The 20,637-nt window shown below is 50.1% G+C and overlaps 1 protein-coding gene across 8 annotated transcripts; it reads right to left on the minus strand.

The window, feature by feature from the left end:
- Window positions 1-1,554: 1,554 nt before the first annotated feature.
- WDR31 (WD repeat domain 31) lies at window positions 1,555-19,979 on the minus strand. Of its 8 annotated transcripts, none has more exons than XM_070066306.1 (12): window positions 19,839-19,968; window positions 16,295-16,388; window positions 11,333-11,407; window positions 11,070-11,219; window positions 10,510-10,639; window positions 8,510-8,584; window positions 7,657-7,801; window positions 7,458-7,558; window positions 6,305-6,372; window positions 5,217-5,358; window positions 3,802-3,964; window positions 1,555-2,364 (listed from the first exon to the last, which is right to left on the minus strand). In XM_070066306.1, coding segments are annotated over exons 3-12 (1,137 nt in total). In that variant the 5' UTR covers window positions 11,335-11,407; window positions 16,295-16,388; window positions 19,839-19,968; the 3' UTR covers window positions 1,555-2,203. The 8 variants fall into 8 exon arrangements, with proteins under 8 accessions (XP_069922407.1, XP_069922402.1, XP_002708198.2 ...); XM_070066301.1 differs by having other exon boundaries at window positions 10,510-10,642; XM_002708152.5 differs by lacking the exon at window positions 11,333-11,407 and having other exon boundaries at window positions 10,510-10,642; window positions 19,860-19,979.
- Between the last annotated feature and the right edge of the window lie 658 nt (window positions 19,980-20,637).

Genomic DNA, 20,637 nt, shown 5'->3' on the forward strand with positions numbered 1-20,637 from the left:
TTCTAGTCCTGGTCGGGGAGCCGGATTCTGTCCCGGTTGCCCCTCTTCCAGGCCAGCTCTCTGCTGTGGCCAGGGAGTGCAGTGGAGGATGGCCCCAGTGCTTGGGCCCTGCACCCCATGGGAGACCAGGATAAGTACCTGGCTCCTGCCTTCGGATCAGCGCGGTGTGCCGGCCGCAGCGCACCAGCTGTGGCTGCCATTGGAGGGTGAACCAATGGCAAAGGAAGACCTTTTTCTCTGTCTCTCTCTCTCACTGTCCACTCTGCCTGTCAAAAAAATAAAATAAAATAAAAAATACAAACAATGTTTAAAAAAAGATTTATTTACTTGAAAGCCAGAGTTACACAGAGAGAAGAGGCAGAGAGAGAGAGAGAGAGAGAGGTCCTCCACCCGCTGGTTCGCTCCCCAATTGGCCACAACTGCCGGAGCTGCACCGATCCGAAGCCAGGAGCCAGGAGCTACTTCCGGGTCTCCCATGTGGGTGCAGGGGCCTAAGGATTTGAGCCATCTTCTACTGCTATCCCAGGCCTTAGTGGAAGTGGAGCAGCCGGGACTGGAACCGGTGCCCATATGGTATGCCGGCACTGCAGGCGGTGGCTTTACCTGCTTCGCCACAGCACTGCTCCCATCATCTATGCATTTTTAAAATGCACAGAGAAGGTCTGTGACACAATGCAAAGGCAGAAAGGGAAAGGTGTGGCTTTGAGTCGGGCAGAACCAGAAGCAAATCTCAGCTCTCCCCTTCCATGTGCATGACTCAGAGCGTGCCTCTGGGTCTCGGTCTCCTCACCTGTGAAGCGGAAATACCAAGAACTGCAGAGAGAATACAGGTACTAGCCCTCGCTGGTGCTCGATGACGTCACTTCCTCTCCTGTTAGTTCTCCCCCCTTCCAGAGCTCAAAGAGCCACAGCTGAAGAGTTCAAAGGCAGGATGAACAATGACAGACAGGACGGAGAATGCAATGCAGGAAGGATGGGTGAAGGGCCGGCAGATGGCAGTGTGGACAAGACACCGTGGCTTGGACAGAGAGGAGAATAATTAGCTCGGGCTGCCAGTCAGCAGCCACTGCCCTGCCTGGCATCTACTACAGCTCTGCCCAGTCCCCCGAGGGCTTCCAGTGAGAGAACTGCGACCCCACAGCCTGTCCCAGATCAGCCAGCTACATGGAGGTGTGGAGATTCACGCTCAGGGGTGACTGCCCATCCCTGGGGCTCAAGGAGGAGCAGGAGGGGGACAAGGCGGGTGGCTGTGGCTGCTGGGACCAGGGAAGACAAACCCAAGCCGCCCCTGGCTGGGACTCTCCTGGCCTCGGCTGCCTCGTGTCGGGGTTTGTCTGAAGGTGGCGGGGGGAGCTGCTGAGCACCAGGCTGGGGGCTGCCTGCAGGGGCACGCGGGCAGCCCTGAGCACCCTGGCCCTCCTTCTCGGAAGGGGCTCAGTGCTGGCACAGTTAGTTGACTTCACCCCTTTCTTTATGTCTCTACGGCATTTCAGAGATTCCTTTGTCTCACTCTGGCCGTGCCCGGGAATTAATATTTCACTAGAGAAAAAAGTATTAACATTGCAAATGAACTCTTTTTTTAGCCGTAATCCCTGAGCTTCTGCATTTTCTTCTCCATGGAACAGGTTTGGTAACTCCTATAATTCTCAGCAATGCCCTTGAACTTGTCGGCCCCTTCAAGCCATCTGAGGGCGTCCTTTCCTGCAAGCTCACCAGCACGGTCTAGGAACATACCAGGAGCAGTATACCACTATAAGACTTGGAGTGGAGCCAAGGCTGTCGCTTTCTTGCCCTAACTCTGATTCTCCCCATTGCTGGCAGGCAGCGACTATCGCTTAAACTCCTTGTTTACAACCCATTTCCTCCATGGAGGCCCCATCCCGATTAGCTTTCACCTTTTTTCATCTTACAGAGTAACAGACTCAGGCCGTACACGCTGACTCAGACAGAGGCCGACCACTCTTAACACCCACAGGTCAGCGTTTTGAAGAGTAATCCCAAAATTAGGTCCAGGCTTCGTACCTCGATACCTGATTGTGAACCACAGGACCTCAGACGACTCCTACCACTGATCTAACGCCCAACTGAACACCAGCAAAGACCTGCAGCCCTACACCTGCTCCCCCCAGCCCACTGGGAAAAGACAACGCCACACTGGGGAAGGCGGGCCGTGGTCCGCTGTTGTCCAGGGAGTCTCTCGGTCTCAGAACGCTGCCACTTCCCGCAGTTCGAGTCCTCGGCTGCGGTCCACTCTGAGTAAGTGAATTCCTCTGTTGAAACTTGTACACAGTAAGGAGACGGTGTCACCAACGGCCAGGGAAGTCAAAGGCCCCGATCCATCCAGAGGCAAGGTGGACAGGCAGGCTGGGGAAGGAGAGCGGAGCCAGCAGGTTAGGCCCGGAGGACAACACATCACCCACGGCTTAACCCTTGGCAGGGGAGAGGCACACACATTTTGAGAAATGAACCATCAGGTGCTTTCCTTATTGTGCGAACATCATGGAGTGTAGGTGTAGCCTACTACACACCTAGGTTATATGGTAAATACCATTATATACGGGGTCTGTTTTTAGCCAAAGTGCCATTATATGGTGCCTGACTGTATTTTGAAACACAAGGTCTTCACGAGCCATGCAAGGAAATAAAGCGAGCGCTGCACACAAGGTGAATCTAACCACGTAAGAGAGGCCCCGCCTGCTCAAAGGAAAGCGCACCCATGGGGAAGTCAGAACTTGGGTCAACCCCACAATGTCTACAGCAGAGGGTGGTACCCAGGCCAAACAGGCTGTTTACTGCACAAGGGCCATGCTGAAAAGGTGCCCTCCATTTCTTGCCCAGAGAACAGGCAGCGACCAGGGCAGGGAAAATAGCTAAGGAGACCGACCTGCAGCCGCTAGCTCTCTTCAAGATAAAGGAGGATGGGGTACCTGCAGGGTGGTCTTCATGGGTTTCCAGCTGACTCAGTCTCCTTCCACCTCTGCCAAGGATGTCAGGTGCACCCACAGTTGGCAGGGCACGGGTGCCATGCCGTCAGCTCAATGTTTCAGAGCTGGTTCTTGCTGGCCTTAGGCCACGGTCATTAACATCAGCTCTCCCCGCCCACCTGCAGCCGTTACACCCGGGCAGCTCCAGCAGCCAGCTCCAGGCAAGGGGACAGCACGCTGTCTTACTGGGGACGTCTGCCTGTGGCTGCAGCCATCTGCAAAGTGCCACTGCCCACGGTCCCACCCTGTCCTCACCTCCCCCGGAGGGGGATGGGGGGGTGGTGGTGGCTGAATTTTCTGGAGGATTGCTATAGGACCGATCTGGCTTGGAGTTCTCTAAATTAATGCTATCCCTGTCTCTGGTGTAACCCTGTGTCAAGGGGGCAGTAAACAGTCCCACCATGAGCATATTTTAAGCTAACAAAGGTTTAACACCAGCTTGAACAATTTCTGAATAATTAGTGGCTGGCCAGTAGGGGCTGGCTCCAGTCTCGAGGCCTCTGGGGAGTCAGTGCCACAGACATCACCTTTCCTGGTGCTCTGAAGCGCCGTGACCTTGTGGTGACCTGAAAGTTCTCCTACAGAGTCAGAACAGGGCCGGGTCTGGACGAGCCTCGCTTCCTCCCACCCCACCGGGCGCCGAGGGAATTCCTATTCCCTTTCCCAGACACGGACAAGGAGGCTCAGGTAGGAGAGGCATAAGAACTAAACACATCTGAGCCCTTAGGAACGTGTCTACACATCATGGCACCAGGGGACACACAGTGATGGCTTCTAGCCAGAGCTGAAGGAGAGAGTCTGGCTGCAGGTTCCTTACCTCCAGTATCTTGGTTCCAAATCTTCACCTTGCAGTCATGGGATGAGGTAGCAATTGCAGGCATCAGGGCCAGTGCTCTTGGTAGAAAGACACAGGAAGCAACAGTCTGGAAATGTCCCTTATACTCACATATTTTGTTCCGTGTCTGCCTTAGGTCCCACAACTGCAAAGCAACAGGAGCCAGCTCATCACACAGGTTGAGCACCACGCATGCTTTGTGCATTGTACTCATGCCCCCGCCCCTGCCCCCACTGCTATATGGACGCCTTACCTTTCCCATCCCGTACACCCAACCACCTACACATCCAGCGATTACTTTCGCATCAGCCATGTCCCAGACAGCCCTGGTTAAGGATACGATGGAAGGGTTGCTGCCCGAGTCCCGGCTGGGGAAGTAACAGCTCCCTGGCCTACAGCATGACGGAGTAACACTTGCTTCCCAAGACAACTCAAGAGCTTCCTTAAATCAGCTCTTGGCATCTGTGGGGACCCCGAGATTAAGAGCACCTTCTCATAGTACACAGAGCTACTGACATGTGATTTAGCACCTAGTGTCTTCACCAAGGGGAGCGAGGGTCCTGCCAGCCCACCCTTACTGATTCAGATCAGACCACCCCTGTAGAACAGTATTCATGCAACTGTGTCCAAAAAACAATGAAGTCGCTGGAGAGCATGTCACTCAAGGAATAGTTTCCGGCTGTAGGAGCCGGAAACGCTTAGTTTGGAGAAGAGATGCAACATCCAAAGCCTGCAGCCCCCAATCCACCACCTGCCAGGGTGGTCTTGTGCGAGAGATTTCAACTGCCATGCCTCTATTTCCTCATCTGTAAAATGGGAATTCTAACAGAATACAACTCACGGGGTTTGCGGACTACATGGGAAAGTGTGTAGTGTGCTCAGCGCAGTGTCTGGCACGTGATAAGCGCGTGACAGAATGGGGGCTGTAGCTGTCCTATTAGGACACCAGACACTCCTGCTGGCTGACACTCCACGAGTGCGGAGGTAAGGTGCTGGGGAGCAGCCTCGGCAACCCGTCCTGAGAGTGAACTGCGGGGAGAGTGCGAGACGGGCCGGGGAGGGCCCCGTTTCCTAAAGAGTGGAACTTCCTTTACTGTGGCCACCTGTGCAGTGGGAATGGATCTGGTTCTTCAAGCAGCCCCTCTCCTAAGCTGTGCCAGCAGCAAGCTGGTTCTGTGTCCGGCTTTGCCCTCTCTTCACTGTCAGCCCAGTCCTCTTGTCTGCTACCTATTCAGAGAGCCCCAGGTTAATGGACATGCAAAGGATCACTCCCAGGACACACTTGAAACTGGCCTGAGCTGTTGGCGGAGCGGAGCCTGTGTAGTCCCTCTAACAGCAGGAGGCCAGAGGCGGTAACCTGCTCATTAGCGACCAGACACCTGGACCCGCACAATTACCGTGGCTTCGCAGCCTTCCCCGCCGAAGCCGCTGCTGCAGGAGATGCACGTGTGTCCGTCCCCACTGACTGCGCAGTGCGTCTGAATGTGCTGCTTGGCTGGAAACACGTGAGCCACCTGCAGCCCTCGACTGTCCCATAACCTGAAAGAGGGCGAAGCAGAAATGAGCTTGGGCAAATGTGTCTGAGACGCTCCTGCCCCTCCTGCTAATGTGAAGGCCTCGGCTCCTGGCTGCCTAGGGCAGCCACAGTGGGATGTCACGCCTTCTAAGCCACACCAGCGTCCGAGACGAGATCTAAAGCTGTTAAGAGGGTAGCAAAGTGAATGACATCTGAGTTCTTTCTATTTTGAGATCAGTGAATAGGATTTCAGACCAAGTGCCTCCACGGCAGAGGTTAACTTACTAATTTAATCCTTCAGGGCATTTCTTTAATGACAGGATATTTCTGTGCCTGGGATTTAAGTTTTTAAAAAGATACTTAGGATACAGAAGCAGCTATCATTCCAGGATCAGATACAAAAGATTCATAGGCTTTGGCCACACTTGGTCATAGGGTAGACTGGGAACTTTTTTTTTTTTTTTTAATCCCTTTATCCTACCATTCTTATCGTTACGTAGGATCTCCTCTGAGGTCCAAAGTTCCTAGTCGTGTTCTCCATCTAAGAACTACTGGCGTCATTTGACTCCCGGGAGGCTGACCCCCACCCCCTGCTTGGCCTGGGAGGGCTCCCGCCAAGGACTGGTGATTGAGCACACCAACACCAGCAGTGAGGGAGGCGGAGCAAGCACAGCCAGGCGGCCTCAGGGTGGGACAAGCCAGTGACTGACCCCGGGCTTGAGCGAGCACACTGGCGCAGCGGGCAGGGGCCGGATCAGTGGATTCGACAGCATCAAGAACTGGGGCTTCCTTCTGGGCTGATCCCCTGGCATCCAACCTCGAACCCAGGGGACCTGATCAGAGAGGCCCTAGCACGGGAGGCCGTGGGAAGCACCCAGCAGTGCGGAGAAGCTGAGTGGGAACGGTCCCGTGAGCATGGGAGCCACAGCCTTCACCAGGACCACCCTCGCCACTGCTCGGTGAGCCCACCTGATGGCTTTATCCTCAGAGGTCTGCAGGATACACGGCTCCCGGGGGACCCAGCACAGGTGTGTGACCTGCAGAAAGCACACTTCTTAAAACGTCCCCATAGCAGTCATTCCTCCGCTGTACTGCCCGTAAACTCTGCTAAATACCATCTCTGCCTCTTCTCGAGGATGTAGAGCTGGCAAGTTTGGCTTAGAGTGGTTTCATGTTTTGTGGATGCCGATCAGTTTTGCTGTGCCTCGGAAGCAATGGGGCAGAGTCCCTGAGTCCCTGAGGCCCCAGCAAGGTGGCAGAGAACTGCTGGCCAGGTGGCAGCCCCTCTCTAAGCTGAGAGCCCTGGAGCTCTAAGCTCACGGGAGCAGGAAGAGAGGGAGGGTCCTCTTTAACCCTGAGCCCCGACTGCAGGGCATGGAAGAGTTCTCTGAACAACCCAGGTAACAGGATTTTCTTTTCTTCCAACAACCCCCACAAATATGGAAGGCAGGGGGCAAACACATCCTGCCACGGAGAGTCGTCTTTGAAATCAGAAAAGATGATTATGATGAAATTGGACAGCTCCTAAAGGAACAGCTACCGTGCGCCAGGCGTAACGGCAGGCGTCTCACTTATAGTATCTCCTTTCACCCTCTGAGCCTTATCAGACGATACAGCTGTCCCCATTTTATAAATGAAGACACAAACTCTTAAGAGCCTAAGGCTCTTTTCTTGGGGTACACCGCTAACAAGTGATGCAGCCATGATTTGATGCCAGGCATGACTGACACCCCAAAGGCTAAACATTTTAAATACCAATCTGCTACCAGAAACGGCTGCTGTTCAAACACAGAGCAAATTATACACAAAGCACAAGGTAAGGTTATTTCTCTGCACGATGTGGCATATGAAAAACACACAGCAGCATTAGCTGTGAGCCCCTGGAAGACAGGAACTGTCCTGGCTCACTAACCCAATATAAACCAGTGGCAGGATCTGCTGGGTCATCTTACCCAATAACCCCAAGAGACCAGGGTCTCACAGAAGGCTGTAGGGAGGCAGCAGGTAGGACCCAAGGCTCTGTTGCCTGCTGTGGGTCTCCTGATCTCTCTCCCAAGCCCTTTCCTTCCCTGTCTCATGCTCTCTTCCGCTGCCCTGCCCTGTGCCAAGCTTGAGTTCATACCAGGTTCCTGGAGACAGATGCTCTCTCCACACACCGTCCAGTCCTCACGTCCCACAGAAGCAGGGAGTTGTCCCGAGAGCCAGTGCACAGCTGTGACGAGTCTTTGGAAATAATGGCAAGAATACAGCCTATGAGATGGGGCTTGCACAGGGCTGCAGGGGAAGCCAGAGCTGTTGGGAGGAGATCTACTTTACTCTACCTGGACTCACAGCCAAGCCGGTGACCACCATGGCATGGCCAGACAGCTGCTGCTTGGGTTCCGTGGAGCCATGCAGGTCCCACATCATGACCATCTTGTCTCGAGAGGCACTGAAGAACTGGTTTGATTTGGGAATGCAGGCTACCTGCTCAGGGAAAACCAAAACCAAGCCAGAAGTCACTCTGATTGTGTGCTTGTAGCTTTAGGCTTGAAAATGAAAATGGTGGCTTTGCTTAACTCGTGCCCCATACCCACTTTATAGGAAAAAAAAATTTATTTGAGAGGTAGAGAGAGAGAGAGACAGAGACAGAGGCAGGCAGAGAGAGCGAGCTCTCATCCCCCAAATGGCCTCAGTGGCTGGGGCTGGGCCATGCAAAAGCTGGGAGCTAGGAACGCAATCCAAGGCAACCATGTGGGTAGCAGGGACCCAACTACTTGAGCTATTCCCCAGGGTCTGCATCAGCAGGAGGCTGGAATCGGGTGAGAAGTCAGAACTCAGACCCTGCTCTTCCATATGGGATTCAGACATCCCAACCTCACATTACAACTGCTAGGCCAAACATTCCCATACCCACTTTTTCAAATGCCCACATTTGGAATCTATGAATGGGAAACCCATTCAGTTCAAATTTCCACTTTTTCTCCATGTTGTGCTATTCTCCCCTCTTTATGTGGTATATCATTACAGTGCAAGTAGTGTGCCCATTATTCTCCCTTAATAATAACACCTTTATATTGTTGGGTGGGTACTATGCTAAGCTATAAATTCAGATATCCCAGCCCCCTTGAAGAGAGGTCTAGCCCATGAGACAGACACACATGGAATGCATAACAATAATCATCTGACAATTACCTTGGTGATTTCACGTTCATGTCCTTTGAACCTTTTCACCACATTTCCAGTTTTCCAATTATAGGCCACCACTGTCTGGGAGAGGCATTAGAATATTTCAGTTCAATCACTCACCTAAGTGTTTACCTAATGAGACCAGCCTTTACTCATTCGGCACCACACCTCCCGTTGCTGCATTTTTTTTTTTAAGATTTATTTTTTTATTTATTTGAAAGGCAGAGTTTCAAAGAGAGAAGGAGAGGCAGAGAGAGATGTTCCACCCACTAGTTCACTCCCCAAATGGCCGCAACAGCTGGGGCTGGGCCAGGTTGAAGCCAGGGGCCCAGAGCTTCTTCCAGGTTGCCCGTGCGGGTGCAGGGGCCCAAGGACTTGGCCCATCCTCCACTGCTTTTCCAGGAGCATTAGCAGGGAGCTGGATTGGAAGTGGAGCAGCCGGGTCTCGAACTGGCGCCCATATGGGACGCCAGCACTGTAGGTGACAGCTTTACCAGCTATGCCACAGTGCCGGCCCCTACTTCTTTTTCTTTTAACCTTTTATTTATTTTCTTTATTTGAAAGGCAAAGAGAGAGAGATCTCCCCTCTGCAGGCTCACTCCCCAAATGCCAGCACGGCCAGGTCCGAACCAGACCAAAGCCAGGAGTCTAAAACTGTTCAGGTCTCCAAGGGGGTGGCAGGGATCCAACCATTTGCTGCATCCCAGGGTGTTCACTAGTAGGACACGGGACTAGAGGGGGCAGTCAGGACTTAAACCCAGGCACTCCCAAATGGGATATGGGTATCCCAAGCAGTAGCTTAACTGCTGAGCCAAACACAAACCTGGAGTGTACTTTTTCAGTTGTCTTTGAATTGGTCATTTCAATTTTAAAGTGTTCGGCTCATCAGTACCGTTAAGTAGATTCACACTGTTGTGAAACAGAGCACACTTCACAGTTGTTTTACAAAAGAACTCACCCATAATTCCATCTGCCACAGAGAATCATTGCTAAAGTTTTCCGGCCTTTCTCAGGTGTACACTCGAATATTTTACTGTAAGCATTTCTCTCCCTAAACAGGATTTTCAAAGCCTCTTCCAGCTGGTCTCCATGGTTCATTGCTAGAGAGCATGGAGTTATCTATCATAATGGACTCAGACCCTGCTGTGCTTGACCTAAATACCAGCAATCTGCAAAATGGAGAGGATGATCCTTGCCCTATCTACCCCTCACAGAGATGGAAGCACTGCACGAAATAAAAATATTTACATCTACGATGATCCAGATATTAAGACAAAATGCTGACAATTAAACTGATACTTAGATGCATCCTGATTTCAGAGGTGCTAGAGTGAAAACCTGTGCGTCATGGAACCCGTGAAATACATTACTATGCAAGTAGAACTTGGAGATTCCAAGGCCTAATGAAAATGAGAGGCATTATTAGGATTAATCTCTACAAAAAGGATCAGCATGTTTGCTAGCAATATCGTAGCTGTGAGTGCTATGACAGACCCAGATACGAAGGAGAAAAGGCAATCAGCGTCAAATGACAACATAAGAAGGGCAAAAATATAAAAAGAAGGAATCCTGATGCACACGGTTAGAGAAGTTTGTCCAAAGAGCGGCACAGAAGAGACTAGAAAGTTCCTTTCGTTGACACATAACTTCGGTGCCTGTGTGCAGGTGTAAAAAGGGAGCAGCAGGAATAAAGATGCTTGCCATCATAAAACACAAGGGGGTGGTCTGGCGCAGCGCTAGGCTCTTAGCGCTGTCTTCTCGGGTGATCGTCACAACCGTCATTAATACTAAGGCTGCCACTGTTACCCCACTTAACAGGTACGGAGACGCAAGCTCAAAATATGTCAAGCCTTGCCCAGAGTAACAGGAACGGGCAGAGCAGGATTCTAAACTCTAAAGCCGCATTTCTCGCCCCCATCAGCCCTGCTGCGAGAAATACAAAACCCAGGCTTCCTGGAAAAGTGTTTTCTCTTCCCTGCAGCCAGCTGGCTTCCTGCAAACCCCACCTTATCTTTTCCTCCGGAGACACAAATGTCTGAGCTCAGAGCAGCGACGGCAGAGACGGCGTCTGTGTGAGCAGGGCTGTACTCTGGACATGCTTTCGTCTGGACTCTCTCTTCCGTAATTCCATCGGGCCTGCTGACGACAGGATAGGAAACGAGAGGCCCCGTGGCCCAGGAGTGGACGGGGGAAGGAGGCGAGGAACTGTGTGGCCTAAGGTAAAGGGAAACGCAGCAGAGAAGGAGACCCATGGACATGGCGAGCAGCGGTACTATCTACTCAGAAAACCCCAGGATGACTGAGTGATTGGCGTCTGATAAAGCCGAGTCTTGAAGCCAGGAGTCCCTGCGGCCACCAGAGGCTAATTCCAAAGATGTGCAGCCCCTCCACGCGTGGGAGTGGACGCAGGCTGCGCGGGCTACTGAGCTGACTGGTTCTTATCCAAGAGAAAACAGACCCAGCGGTTCAGGGAGGTCATCAATACTCCCTCCGGGCCTTCCTTTCCCTAGCGGAGGGCTGGGATGGGGCAAGGTAAACCCGGGCTGCCGGGGTGGGAGCGCCGTACCTGTATTTGTTACAGGTACTGTGTCTGAGTTTGCTTTGCAGTTTCCCCATCCTGGTGCAGAGCCTACAGAAAACCTCCCGAGGTGGGCTTTGTTTGGGTTGGCACCTGCGTAACAGCATCCCTTGCGGCTGCTTCTGAAAGCTGTGGTCCCTGTTTAGGAAAAAGATTACGTGCCGTTCACTTTGTGAAGCACAATAATGACAGTTTAGCTATATTAAAAACCCTTTTTTAAAAAAAGGCTAATTGTTAGGCAAACAGCTTACATTTATATTTATTTTCTATTCCATACTTGTCTTCCCCATGTTTTTTCTCTCAATTCATTCCTTTAAAAAATAAATCTGTTGGAGATGTGTTAAAAAAAAAAAAAGGCTAATTATATGCATTTGCTTTTCCTCTTCACTCTTCTGGCCCTGGGACTGTGGCCTCCAATAAAACACCAACAGATAAACAAAAAAATTAATTGTAAAAAATACTAAGCAGCTCCTCAATAAGTTAAACACACAATCTAGCAATCCTGCTCCTGGACATCCAGGCGAAAGGACTGAACACAAATGTTCACACAAAATTTTGTCCATAAATGTTCCTGGTAGCACAGTTCCCAGCTAAAAGGGGAAAACAACTCGACTGCCCATCAGTGGAGGAATGCACAAACTCTGATCTAGCCATGCAATGGGTATTAATCAGCCATGAACAGGCATTAAATACTGGTACACGATGGACCTGGAAAACAGCACGCTAAGCAAAAGAAGCGAGTCGCAGAAAAATATAATTCCATTTATAAGAAGTGTCCATAGCTGGCAGATCTACAGAGGAAGAAAACAGACTAGTGGTTGTCAAGAGCTGGGGTGAGGAGGAGGATGGGGAGCGACTACTTTATAAGTACAGAAATTGCCTTTTGGGGTGATGGAAATGTTCTGGAACGAGACAGTAGTGATGGTTGCAAAGCCCCGTCTATGTATTCAGTATCACTGATGGCAAATCTTACATGCATTCTACAATAAAATACATGTAATTGACATACAAAATAATTTACACTGGTAAAGCTGCTCAAAATAAAGAGCCTTGGTTATTCTAAAAGGCTGCAGCCTTCCTTGCTTGCTGGATGTTTTTAAACACTTTCATTGAGGTGCTGCCTTAAATCCGAGCACCAAGATCATGGAGCGACTGGGTAACAAGAAGGAAGCACTAGACACAATGACACTACAGGAGACCATGTCAGTCATGACCAAGACTGGCAGTTCTCCCTGTGCGATCTGAGGACTCGGGGAGATCCCCGAGAGCTTTCCAGGGAGCCCAGGAGGGCTCCTCTTCTCCAGCTATGTCTCTTGCCAAGACCTGATTTTTTTGTTCTACTTCACTCCGAACAATATAGTGCAATGAACTGAACGCAAAGCACATACGAGAACACAAGGGTCTTGTGTTTAAGCCAAATATTAAACAGATGTGCAAAATGCAAAGTAATGCCATTCTAACTAATTTGCTTTTGTTTTATTTTTTGTAAAATTACGCTATTTATGTTAAAATAGAGTAGACTTATCATTGTGATAAATTAGTAAGCGCAGTTGCCTCTTAGTGTTCACAGTGGATGGGTCTCAGGGTCCCACGGACAGCAAAATCTCAATTCTCGTCCGTAACATGGCATAGCCTTGCACATAGCCTACACACATCCTCCTGTACACTTTAAATCTTCTCCAGTGACCTATGGTACCTAATATGTATGACTCATAATACCTAATATAATGTAAGTGTTATGGAACTAGCTGTTAGACTAAGGAATAACAAGAAAAAAGTCAAGACATGTTTATTTTTTTCAAATACTTTCAATCCACAGTTGGTTGAATATATGGACATGGAACACATGGAGGTAGAGGACCAACTATAAATATTTTTTAAATGTCTCAGTTTTAATCTCAAATGGAAGAAATCTGTCCCCAGTTTATAACCTACATAGACAAAAGCTCTTTGGAATCCTCAGTAATTTTTTTAAGAGTGAAATGAAATTTTAGCCAAACACCCTGACAGCTGAGGCCAGTGCTGTGGCACCTGCAATGCTGGTGTCCCTGATGAGCACTGGTTCAAATCCTGGCTGCTTCACTTCCAATCCAGCTTCTTGCTAACGTGCCTGGGGAAGCAGCAGAAGATAACCTAAGTCCTTGGGACCCTGCAACCACATTGGAGACCTGTTTGGAGTTCCTGGCTCTTGGCTTCACCTGACCCAGCCCTGGCCATTGCAGATTTGGGAAGTGAACCAGTAGATGGAAGATTCTCTCTCTGTCTCTGTCTCTCTCTTTTTCTCTCTCTCTCTCCCATTCTTTCTTTCTTCTCTCTCCCTCTCTATGCAACTGCCTTTCAAATAAATAAATCTTTTCTAAAAAAAGGAAATAAAAAAAAAAGACAGGGGCTGGCGCTGTGGCGTAGCGGGTAAAGCCACTGCCTGCGGTGCTGGCATCCCATACGGGCACCAGTGTGTCTCAGCAGCTCCACTTCTAATCCAACTCTCGGCTTTGGCCTGGGAAAGCAGTGGAAGATGGCCCAAGTCCTTAGGCATCTGCACCCACATGAAAAACCTGGAGGAAGCTCCCAGCTCCTGGCTTCAGATCGGCACAGCTCTGGCCATTGCAGCCATTTGGGGAGTGGATGGAAGACCTCTCTCTCTCTTTCTCTCTCTCTCTGTGCCTCTCCTTCTCTCCCTGTGTAACTCTGACTTTCAAATAAATCTTAAAAAAAAAAAAAAGGCTCATTGCCGGTGTTGTGGCATAGCAGGTAAAGCTGCCACCTGCAATGCCGGCATCCCAGATGGGCACCAGTTCGAGTCCTGGCTGCTCCACTTCTGATACACTCCCTGCTAATGCACCTGAGAAAGCAGCAGAAGATGGCCCAACTGTTTAGGCCCCTGTACCAACATGGGAGACTGGATAAAGCTCCTGGCTCCTGGTTTCACCCTGGCCCAGCCTTACCTGGCTGTTGCAGCCATTTGGGGAGTGAACCAACAGATGGAAGATTTCTCTTCCTCTCTCTAACTCTGCCTTTCAAATAAATAAAATAAGTCTTAAAAAAAAAAAAAAAAGAAACAAAGCTTCAATGACCAGTGCCATAGGGCAAGGGATTAGCACGGGTTTCAGTCCGGGCTGCTCCACTTCCGATCCAGCTCCCTGCTAATGCATCTGGGAGAGCAGCAGAAGATGCCCCAAGTGTTGGGGCTCCTGCACCCATGTGGGAGACCTGGAAGAATTTCCTGGCTCCTGGCTTCGGCCTGGCCCAACCCTGGCTATTTGGGAAGTGAACCAGTGAATAGAAGATCTATCTTTCTCTGTTTCTCCCTTTTCTCTGTAACTCTGACTTTCAAATAAATATTTTTAAAGATTTATTTATTTATTTATTTGAAAGTCAGAGTTACACAGAGAGAGAAAGAGAGGCGGGGGGGGGGGGTCTTCCAGCTGCTGGTTCACTCCCCAATTGGCCGTAACAGCTGGAGCTGTGCCAATCCGAAGCCAGGTGCTTTTTCTGGGTCTCCCACATGGGTGCAGGGGCCCAAGGACTTGGACCATCTTCTACTGCTTTCCTAGGCCATTGCAGAGACATGGATCGGAAGTGGAGCAGCCCGGACTTGAACTGGCACCCACTTGGGATGCTGGCACTGGAGGTAGCAACTTTACCCGCTACACCACAATGCTGGCCCTTAAGTAAATAATTTTTTTAAAAAAATTTTAAAAAGCTTGACAGCTCGGTTGCCCCTCTTCCAGGCCAGCCCTCAGCTGTGGCCAGGGAGTGCAGTGGAGGATGGCCCAGGTGCTTGGGCCCTGCACCCCATGGGAGACCAGGAAAAGCACCTGGCTCCTGGCTCCTGCCATCAGATCAGCGCGGTGCGCCGGCCGCAGCACGCCGGCCGCGGCGGCCATTGGAGGGTGAACCAACGGCAAAAGGAAGACTTTTCTCTCTGTCTCTCTCTCTCACTGTCCACTCTGCCTGTCAAAAAAAAAAAAAAAAAAGCTTGACAGCTACTGACCTAGAAATTAAATAACGTTAATACTTGATATTGATGAGAATAAAACAATAATGAAATGTTTCCAGATTTACTTGCATTGTCTGCATGAACTCACAAGGTTAGAAATAAAAGGAAAGAGAAAAAATAATGTCTCCAAAGATGCTCATCCACTCCCTCACTCAGCAAACAGCCCCAAATCACATCATTTGTGCAGGTCCTGTTCCATGAAACAGAAGGAAAAAGAGCAAAGCCTAAAATGTGGCCAGCACAAATACTGGCTGGGACTGAAGGAATCGGACCAGGGCCCCAGCTCAGCTACTCCAGGTCTGGTGTCCTCTGCCACCAGCCATTCCCCGAGATGCCAGAGGGCCGAGGGAAGTTAACGGGGTGGTGGGAGTACCCGGTCCCCACTTCTCCTGGGGTTCTGCTGAAAGAATTCCTGAGGGCATGAGCAGCTTAGTTCTCCAAAGAACCGTCTACAGAAAGAACAGCAGCTAAAACTCACCACCACGTCAGGACTCTCATTCATACCCTCAGTACTAAAGATGGTTTTCCGGGAAAACGCCCGCCTCTGTTTTGAGGAGCTGCCAGAACTGATCTCCTGACAAGAACAGGGAAGCAGCACCAGTGCTCAGCGCAGTAGCAAGCGCGCTGTGCTTAGCATCCGGAACCTGAGCTCTCGCCCAGCCCTGCCTCCTGTCAGCATATCCGTCAGTGGTTCCGCCCCCCACTCTGGGCCTCAGCCTCCCGTTCTGCAACATTAGGATGCCGGATGAAAAGCGTTGTGGTGGACTATCTGTCCCTTAAGGAAAAGGACCCTCAGTATTCTCCTTCTTCCCCGAGAGGCTTGCAGAGTAAACTGAAACACTTGCTAGGGATCCTAGGTCCCTTCCAGCTCAGCCACTCTCGGTACAGCTCTCTGGGACAGCTCATGTAAGATGTGCTAAGAGGGAAAATTCCAGAATAATTTTCAAAAAGCTTAGGATCCTGTGTTATTTATAGACAGAGGGTGTGGGGCTTCCTAAATGCCACACTAACCCATTTTTTTCAGCACTGTCATCACACTAAAGACACATGTCATCCACAGATCTAGGTCACTGGAAATTGCAGCTACTATAAATGGACTGGACCTTCTAAGCCTGATTGGATTCTTAGCTGTCATCTCCAGAGAGCCAGGCTTCCCAAATGGAGCGGAGTCCTAGGACATTCTAGAGAAAAGATTACTTTCAGAACTACTTACCCACAAAGCAATAGGGTCTTCTTAGTGAGCTGCCATAGTCAATGATTTGTAATGTTTATCCTTTGGAAAACAGTTCAGCAGCCACTTCTAATCTCTATAATCGTGAAAAGATGCTCCAGTTAATCTCCGTTCTGTCTAAGCACTTGGCACTGACGAGATTTATAAGGTAAATAAGGAACTCGTTTAATTAAAGATTAAGCGACGTTTTCCTTCACAAAGAAATACATATCTAACAAAAATACAAGATTTTATAACTATCATTATTTTCAACAATTAGAGAAAGTATACAACAATGTTAACTACACATCTCTTTTTAAACATACAAAATAGATTTAAATGCACCATTCAACATTTTGCTTTTACTGATACTGTAGTACTTCCGGGAGCCATTGCTGCGGCACAGGGAGTTCAGCCACTGCCTGCAGTGCTGGCCTCCTACATTAAAGCACACGTTTAGTCCTCGCTGCTCCACATCAAATGCCTACCCCCAAAGAAGTCCTTATTATTGAGAAATAAAAGTAGTACAGAGGGGCTGGCGCTGTGGCGCAGTGGGTTAAAGCCACAGCCTGCATTGCTGGCATCCCATATGGGTACTGGTTCAAGATCCAGCTGCTCCACTTCCAATCCAGCTCTCTGCTATGGTCTGGGAAAGCAACAGAAGATGGCCCAAGTCCTTGGGCCCCTGCGCCCGTGTGGGAGACCTGGAAGAAGCTCCTGGCTCCTGGCTTCAGATCAGCTCAGCTCTGGCCATTGTGGTCATTTGGGGAGTGAATAAGCGGAGGGAAGACCTCTCTCTCTCTCTGCCTCTCCTTCTCTCTCTGTGTAACTGATTTTCAAATAAATAAAATAATTCTTTATTTAAAGAAAAGTAGTACAGAATAGTGCAAATAACATTTAAGTGCATTAGTGTCCAAATTAGGACTAGTCTCCTAGTCTGAATTATAGTCCCACTGTGGCCTTGCGCAAGCTGCTTAACCTCCCTGAGCCTCGGATTCTTACGTGTAAAACGGGAGAGTAACTCTATCACTGACGTCTGTGAGCCAGAACTAGCACCTAACATGTGCCAGGAACTGCTCCTGGTACTTTGTACTCACTCATGTCATCTATTCCAAAAGGCTCTGAGGTACTGGTAGGTGCTGTTAGATTCTTTATACACACCAGTATGTATCCGTTACATACCATTTTGCAGATGAGAAAAATGAGCTAGGAGGCATTACAGAACTTGTTCTAATTTACACAGCAAGTAAGTTGCAGAGTTAAAACTCTAATCTAATCCAGGCGGTCCTATTCCACAGACACTGCTATGCTGCACATCTACAAGTGCTAGTGCCCTGAAGCCCCCAGCCAACTGTTAATAATCCGTGGCAGTTACCAGCACGACTGCAACACTAGCAGTGTAACACTGGAAGCAGCAATTTCACCCTTACTCATACTGCTCGGGGTGCATGTGTGCATTACATACACACCAGCTAGTCCACACAGAGACCTTACACTACTGGACCTATGAGGCTGGAGGACACTAAACTCAAGCCACTTGCATCCCCTGAACGGAGTGACTGACCACAATAGGGGCAAGCACTCATTATGCAATACAGTAAGGCAAATAACAAATCCCAGGAACAAAGTACTTGGAAAATGTCTATCTTTTTGTAAAATTATGAGCAGAATAATCTATTTTTATTTTTTTTAAATTTTTAATATTTTATTTTATTTTATTTTATTGACAGGCAGAGTGGACAGTGAGAGAGAGAAAGACAGAGAGAAAGGTCTTCCTTTTTGCTGTTGGTTCACCCTCCAATGGCTGCCGCGGCCAGCGCGCTGCGGCCGGCGCACCACGCTGATCCGAAGCCAGGAGCCAGGTACTTATCCTGGTCTCCCATGGGGTGCAGGGCCCAAGCACTCGGGCCATCCTCCACTGCACTCCCTGGCCACAGCAGAGAGCTGGCCTGGAAGAGGGGCAACCGGGACAGAATCCGGTGCCCTGACCGGGACTAGAACCTGGTGTGCTGGCGCCGCTAGGTGGAGGATTAGCCTAGTGAGCCGCGGCGCCGGCCAGTAGAATAATCTATGAAAATATTATTCAGTTATTTTTCACCATGTTATATATGAACATGGAATATACTTGAGGAGCAATCGATGTCTTGTCCATTTCTATACCTATGCTTTGAGCAGGGCTGGCAGAATGTACACAGGAATGGATGAATGGCATACTAAGAGGAAGAGTGTGTTGTGTGGAGAGCTTTTTAAGGACACAAACACACTGGGGCCAGCGTTGCGGCACAGTGGGTTAAGCCTGGGATGCTGGCGTCCCATATGGGCACCGGTCCATGTTCTGGCTGCTCCACTTCCAATGCAGCTCCCTGCTAATGTGCCTGGGAAAGCAGCAGAGGATGGCCCAAGTGCTTGGGCTCCTGCACGCATGTGGGAGACCCAGATGAAGCTCCTAACTCCTGGCTTCAGCCTGGTCCTACCCTGGCCATTGCAGCCATTTGAGGAGTGAACCAGTGGATGGAGAATTTCCCTTTCTTTCTCTGTGTGTATGCACAACTCTGTCTTTCAAATAAATAAATAAATCTTAAAAAAAAAAAAAAAGACCCAAACACCTAAAGGCCCTTTAAAACACCCAGCAACACAGTGTCCCGTTCCAGGAGCAATCATCCCGAGTGGAGTCATCCCAGATCTCAGGCCTGCGGAGGGTTTGGGGAGGGCTGTGAATCCCATTATGGTTCTGGAAGTCTCTGTTGCTTCCTCCTGAAACCAGGCCTGACTCTGAATCCAGGGCCCATTCGTGTCCAGTCTGCTTCCCAGACGCCTGGAGACACCCGGCGGTCACTCTAAAGAGGAACTCAGAGAATTCGCTCTGAACTCTCCAGTGCAATAGTGTTCCACACACATCACTACATAGCCAACTGTCAGATTCCATCAAGAAACTGGGGACGCAAGGGCTGGCACTCGCTGAAGGTCACAGGGCAGAGCTGCGTAGGCTGCACCTTATTTCCCAGGTCATCCCTGGTCCACTGTCCCTGCAAGTGCTGGCTTCCTAGTTCCCTTCCTCTTCCAGATCTCCCTCTGAGCACAGCTAGCCTACCCTCGTCCAAACCAGCGCTCAACGAGAAGAGAAACGCAAGCCCCGGCAGAAGCACCAGAAGGGTGGTCTGCTCCGACCCTTAAAGATACCGATCTGGGAGCTTGCCGCCCAGGGAATTAGATGGTCTCGCCCAGAGTCACACAGGTAGGCAGCACGAGGCCAGAACTCCCGGGGCTGAGGACAACCTGTGAGCACTTTCCCTTTCTGGCTCTTCAGATCACGAATGCCCCCTCTCTCTGCCATTATACCGACGGCTGCAGCCTATTATTATTATTATTATTATTATTATTTAATCTATAGGGATAGAAATGAGAAATGGAAACCTACAGCCTCCCAGTCCACAGCTGCCCTCCATCGGCTTCGGCCAAGTGGGCGGCTGCGGACAGAGAGCGCGAAGGCTTCCATCTCCATGTCTGCCTGCCGCGCCCCTTTCTCCCGCCTGGATCCCAGACCCACCGTGGGCTGGCCGAGCTGTACCTAGGGCCAGCCAGGACGCGAGGCCAGAGGGCGTCCGAAGTCCTGGCGCTCCGCAGCCTTCTGCGCCTCCGCCCCTAGCAACGAGGCGCGCGTTGCTAGGGAGAGTCCCTGCGAAAAGCCTCCGGGCGCCCTCGCTGGGCGCCGAACCACGGTTCCGTTCGCCCGAAGTCTCCCAGGAACGGAACCCAGGGCGCCTTTCCTGGAACAATGCATTGCTGGGGTACAGAGAACAGGACGGATGTGCTCAAGACCGCGCTGCTAGAAGCATCCGTAGAATCCAAGGCAAGCAAGTACCACGTAACTGCCACGGAGAAAACAATTAATAAATGTCATGGTTTTAATTATTATTAGAGGTATTGCTTATTTCTTTGGAAGTCGTTCCAGCTTCCAACCCTTTAGAGAGATCCCTCCTTGGGACGTGTCCCTCGTCCCCTACTGGCTCCTTTCATTCTTTCATCAAACTGTTACAGTCCGGCAAGAAACTGTCTTCGTACCTTCTTAGGATCCAAATGGGAAGCAGGCTCCAAAAACTAACGGCAGCTGCTGCACAGTTTTTAAGGTGGCAGTGACATCGCCTCCAAAGTCAATTCCTCTCCGTATTCCTGGTACACAGCCCTGGTTTTAGTATGTAGTCGGAGCTTGTTGAATGAATGAATGAATGAATGACAAGCCAATATCTCTTTTGCACCTCCTGTGGTTCTGCTCTGTCTCCCAGAAACACTTTCTTCAAGGAGAATTTGTGAAGTTTCTGAAAGTTGGGTGCTTGTGTGAGGAGTGA

This window comes from Oryctolagus cuniculus, chromosome 1 (assembly GCF_964237555.1).
Source record: "Oryctolagus cuniculus chromosome 1, mOryCun1.1, whole genome shotgun sequence".
Taxonomy (NCBI): Eukaryota; Metazoa; Chordata; class Mammalia; order Lagomorpha; family Leporidae; genus Oryctolagus; species Oryctolagus cuniculus.

What these genes read in the sequence shown, in the direction of transcription:
- WDR31 (XM_070066301.1), bottom strand. An exon ending in ATGAACGTGAAATCACCAAG is followed by an intron (nt 7,802 to 8,509) that starts GTAATTGTCAGA and finishes TTCCCTGAGCAG; the next exon opens with GTAGCCTGCATTCCCAAATC. An exon ending in TTGGAACCAAGATACTGGAG is followed by an intron (nt 2,365 to 3,801) that starts GTAAGGAACCTG and finishes CTCCTTCCCCAG; the next exon opens with CCTGCCTGTCCACCTTGCCT.